This window comes from Tupaia chinensis, unplaced genomic scaffold (genome assembly GCF_000334495.1).
Source record: "Tupaia chinensis unplaced genomic scaffold, TupChi_1.0 Scaffold000020_1, whole genome shotgun sequence".
Classification (NCBI taxonomy): Eukaryota; Metazoa; Chordata; class Mammalia; order Scandentia; family Tupaiidae; genus Tupaia; species Tupaia belangeri.
The window spans coordinates 258201-263501 of record NW_006159450.1 but is presented as its reverse complement, the minus strand read 5'-3'; the positions used below and the strand labels follow the sequence as shown (position 1 = coordinate 263501).

General features: G+C 56.2%; 1 protein-coding gene across 1 annotated transcript in view; it reads right to left on the bottom strand.

Moving 5' to 3' along the window:
• Window positions 1–5168, bottom strand: part of EXOC3 (exocyst complex component 3) — a 22986-nt gene extending 17818 nt beyond the window's left edge. Inside the window, exons 1-3 of the mRNA XM_006140112.3 lie at window positions 5040–5168; window positions 4540–4772; window positions 3266–3485 (exon numbers count right to left, since the gene is read on the bottom strand). Coding sequence (XP_006140174.1) covers window positions 3266–3485; window positions 4540–4683 — 364 coding nt within the window. The 5' untranslated portion in view covers window positions 4684–4772; window positions 5040–5168. The remainder of the gene's footprint in view (window positions 1–3265; window positions 3486–4539; window positions 4773–5039) is intronic.
• Window positions 5169–5301: the final 133 nt, after the last annotated feature.

Here is a 5301-nt window from a genome sequence, read left to right as displayed (position 1 = left end):
CACTACCCCCCAAGGCTGAAACCACACGGCAATCTGCGGTGGCTGAGACATGAGACCCCCCCAGGAATGTGTTTTTCTCTCTCAGGTCTGTCTTCCTCATGTAAGAAGTAAATAAACCTAAAAGCAAAACAAAACAAAAACACAACTCAGCGTAACCTGGAGAAGGGGGAGGAATCTGATTTCCAGAGATACATTATTAGATTCAAATGTCTAATTTTCAATGACAACAAATAATCACAGGCATATAAAGAAAAATATAGGGAAAAAAATGAAACAATAAAGTCTGTCCCTGAAAAAGTCCTGACGGCATATCTGCCAGACAAAGCCTTTAAAATGATAGTCTTAAAGATGCCCAAAGAAGGGCCAGCAAGTGGCACGGGGTTAGCATGCCGGATTCCACACAGCCAACACAGCTCAACACCGGAAACGGGTGGCTTGAAATTCATACCAGGTGTGTGTGTGTGCCTGCCCAAAGTCCCAGGAGAAAAACAGAGGAGAAGGGATTGCAGCATGGCCACCCCCCATCCCCATGAGCATACCTTTCCTAAAAACAAAAAAAAAAAACAAAGAAGATAAACAAAGAACTAAGGAAAGGTGTCCAGAAAGTAAAGGAAATGATGCATGAAACAATGGAAATTACAACAGACAGAAAACCTGAAAAGGAACCAGAAAGAAAATGCAGACCTGGGAAGTCCCGTGCTGAGGTGGAGGTGCACTGGAGGGTCTCAGGCAGCTCTGAGTGTGGAGGAAAACCAGCGGGTGTGGAGACAGCACAGTGGAATCACCAAACACCGGGGAAGTAAAGCAAGACCGAAAGCGAACAAGGCACCAGGGGCTTGGCAAGTACCACGAAGCAGACCGACCCATGCAAAGTGGGATTCCAAAAGAAGAAAGGGGCAGAAGAATGGCTGAAAACACCCCAAATTTAATTGAAATGTAAGCACAAACATCTCGGAAGCTCAACAAATTCCAAATAAGGAACTTAAGCAGACCCACACTAAGACACAAAATAATCAGGCTTCTGAAAGACAATAGTGAGAATTCTGAAAGTGGGGACTCTGCCCAAGATCACCAGGTTTCTCATAGAACACTCAGGGGGCCAGAAGGTTGAAGTACTTGAGATGCCAAAAGACAGTGTCGACCAAAAGCCTACTCCCATAGAACTGTCATCCCGCACTGTGAGAAATGAAGACTCACCTATGGTCCCGTAGGTAAGGGAGACGCTAGACCTGTCCTGCAAAGCATGCTCAGAGTCTAGCAGGTCCACGTGAGACCCTGAGGATGTAACTTGAAGCCTGGGAAGAAGTGAGGAGCTCATAAAGGTAACTAAGTGAGCGATTATACAATCAGTTACCACTACAGCTCAGCTCTTTCATTCGACCTTTTGCTTTTCCCAAGGTTTAAGAGACTAACACTTTAGAAAATAGTAACTAGTCTAAGAGCTGGTAACACTGTAACTTCGAACATTTAACCCCACATTCTGTAGAGCACCTTACAGAATCAGAGCTGGGGTGAGGGAAAGGGGATGGAGAACCGGCTTGCTGGGACAGAGCTTCCTCCTACACGAGGACGAGGGCTGGAGACAGACGGGGGCTGCACTCACTACGGAGGCACCTAACTACAGACTCAGGGCCTCGGTGGGCTGCTTGTAGCCAAGGGATGAAGGCAATCGGCCCCCACGTGGCTAGTGGCAGTTCAAGTCCCAGCCTAAAGGCTTGAAAAGTATGGCTGGCATATGTGCACGAATGCCGAACAGCCTGACGGAGAAACGGAGAAGAGACTGCTTTGACCATGTCCCATTGGGGTGCTTTCTCCCACTCTCTCTCTGACTCTAACAAGCACAAGTGCCCTTTGGCAATTAAAGGAAGTCATTAAGATGGCAAATTTTGTCATGAATATTTCGTCACAATAAAAAAATGAGGGGACACTGTGTACACAGAATGACTGACTTACTGGAAAGAGAAATATCTGATGAAAACCAACCATACCTTCCCACCGAAAATCTCCTACCAGCCAAAGACACACATACAAGGTAGAATCCTTTGCTCAGCAAGGAGAGAAAGCTATTTGCCATCACTGTGAGTAGGCTAAGCCCAGTGATGTAGCCCTGCTCATCAGGTGTGGGTTCTACAAGACTGAAAGGAAAGGCGGTTGTCCACAGGAAAGCTGTAGGAGCAGGACTACCCGCACAGAGACACTGGCGAGGGTCCTGAGGGAGGCTCGGATGCAGGGCTCCATTCCAGCAACGGGTGTCATGGTCTCCAGAAGCCCCTTCCTGAGCACCCTCCGTGCATCTGCAGTGCCACAGTGTCTGTGCTCGGACCACAGCCCCCACGGTTGGGCCTCGTTTTGCCTGGTATGTCACAAAGCAACGGTGCACAACCATGCCACAGTCACAGAAGAGCCAGAGCAAGGGCTGAGCAGGACACAGGTCACTGAGGCAGGCTGGGGGCACATGGTGGGCAGCTGGGCAGACTGTGACCAAGCACAACAGCAGCTGGTATTGCAGAGGTGGGGACAGAGCCAAGCTGTGTGGGGTGCAAGCAGGAGAGAGCCAGAGTGGGGACATAGGTCTCGGCGACATGGGAAAGGACAGAAAGGATTCGTGAAACCCAGAGACAGGGCAGAGCACGCCACGGTTTCTACTAGGGCGTGACTGATACTGGTGACTGACAGAGTACTGGGCTGAAAGCGTGTTGGGCTCTGGACATGGAGATGAGGGGTACTGCACATGTGATGGGATTGTGTGAACACCAGTGCAGGAAGATGGTGCCCAGGGGGTACTGGGTGCTGTGCAGTACTGGGCACTACCTTGGAGACAGCCAGTCCGCACTTCCCGCTCCTAGGGCCTCTGCCACCAGAGGCAGTCTGCGCCTGCCTGGTGAGCCCCGCCCACCTGGTCCTCCGACCTGGGAACGGCTGCTCCCCGCTTCTGCCAGGACCCGGGGCCCACTCCCCAACCCGTACGCAGGGCTGCCCCTGCACAGAGCACAGCTCAGCCTGAGCAGAGCCAGGGCTTTCCTCCTCCTGCACGCGCAGCACGGGAGCAGAGCGCACCAGGACCCTTCCCATGCAGCGTCCGCTTGGCCGTCCTGCCAGCCTTCATGTGCTCGACTGGCCATGCCCACACCCACAGCTAACTGCGCTGAGCACGGCCTAGCACGCGTGCTGGCGAGAAGCCGGGGCTGCCTCCATGTGGCCAGAGCCCTCAGCGGGTCCTAGGAATAGACACCCGAGGCCATGCCCACGAGCTGCTGCCACTCACCGGAAAAGATGTTCTTGAGGTTCTCCACGGCGGCGGCGAGTTGGCTGTGCTGAGCCACGGCGTCCCTCACATCCCGGAGGCTCTCGACGGCACTGATACTCTGCCTCCAGTCCCTGCTGACAGCAGCCAGTGACTGCTGGATGTCCCCGACGTCACTCAGTGCACTGTGCAGCTGGCTCAGGCCCGTGCGCACCCCGTCCAGCTGCGACTGGATGGCGGCCTAGGGAGACGCTGTGGTGAGCGGCGGGCAGCTCTCACTGCCTCCTGGTAAACACGTCCCCCCAGGGCCAAGTTCAGGAGAGCTGGGGTGGCATGACCTATCCCAGACTGATCACCAAGCACGTTTTCCTTTCCACCGTGCCTTGAAATACGATGATGCACTGTCAGCTCTGAGGGAAAATGTGATACTTCTCACCCAACCTTACGGCCTATGGCCTCCCCTTAAACGTGACCTTTGGAAAGGCATCCCCTCCCCCATCTTCCCTGGGCACCTTTAGTCCTTGAAGACCTCACCCAGGTGGAGAGCACTGTCAGGACTTCTGCATCTGCTCAGGGTGGGGACTGTCGCTGTCCGGCCAGAACCAGACTCAGCTCTGGCCGCAGCCCAACACTGGACAGCACAGTTCGGGATTTGGATTCACGCCATGGGATGCTGGACGACCCAGCAAGCTGTGCGTGAGAAGGGAGAAGCCACAGAAGGGCTGCAGAAGGTGGGCAGCAAAGGAAAGACGAGACAAGGCAGCAAGCCTACACCCCCATGTTCAGTGTTCCTAAACTCCACGGGTACCTGGAAGGCCTTGCCTCTTCAGACCTGGTGTCACCGGCACAAACACGCTTTCAGGGAAGCAATGAGCTCACTGCCCGGCAGTGCGAGAACAACCTTTCTGCAGAGGGTCCTCATCAATCCCCAAAACAGTTCTGCCACACGGCAGCCACGGGTGATGCTGATGTTTTATGATTATACTGAACGTGCATGTTTAATGAAACTTCACCTCTCCTCTGCAGGCTGAAAGCCAGCCCAACCATAGCATGCCTCGAAAAAGACCGGCTTTCTCCCGGCGCACGCTCACACCCACTGCAGGCTGGACCCCGATGCGGACGGTGTAAACAAGCAGCTTCCCACAGTCCCCGTCTACACTGTTCCACAAGTGAGATGTTCCGCGTCTCCAATCTTCCCGTTCTCAGTGACCCTGACTGTGATACACCGTGGGCGTGGGCGGGAACTGCCCCACCCCAGGGGGTGAAGCAGGGAACCTTGATCCCCCAGCTCCTACCTTCAGTCTGGCCTCCACAGAAGCCTTCTTCCGAGCCTCCCTTCTGCGATACTGTTCCACTTTGTCCAGCTGGTCAGGGCGCTGGAGCATCCCAGCAACCCTCTGCACGGCTGTTGCCACAGCCTCCCGGTCTGTCTCCCTCATGGTCAGCAAGCAGGGGTCCTCACAGCGTCATCCTAGAGCGGCCGCAGTGCCCAGGTGAGCCCCGCCAGGGAGGGGTGGGAGGAGCGGACCTGAGTGTGAGACGTCAGTGGTCAGTGGTCAGTGGCGAGCGCTGGCTCTTCCCTAAGACACACGAGCCTTCCGCGCCCAGGGGAAAGGCTCCCTGTGGGCAGGCGCTGGCACTCCGGGACGGGAGACCAGGCTGGCCCCGCCAGATGCCAGCCCTGAGGCGCTGCTGTCGCCGTCGGACCCATTCCCGCCTCCTGAAGCTGTGTCCGCGCCGGGGGCCCTCAGGCAGGGCCAGCTCGCACGGCCCTCTGTCCCCGGCGGAGTCCCACCTCCTCAGACCTCCTGCTCCCTGGGTTCCCAAGTTCTGCTGTTTCCATCAGCCCCGAAACAGGTGCGGGCGGAGGTCCCTGAGCCCGCCCTGCCCTCCCAGCCCAGGCCCCGCAGAGGGCGTGCAGAGGGCGCGGGGTCCCCAACCGCCCCCTGCCCCTGCTCACGACGCCGGGCAGGGCAGCGACGGCCCTGGGACCCTGCACGCGCGCTCAGGCAGGGGACGCCCCGTCCCGCCCTCGCCCGCTGGGACGAGCCCGCGAG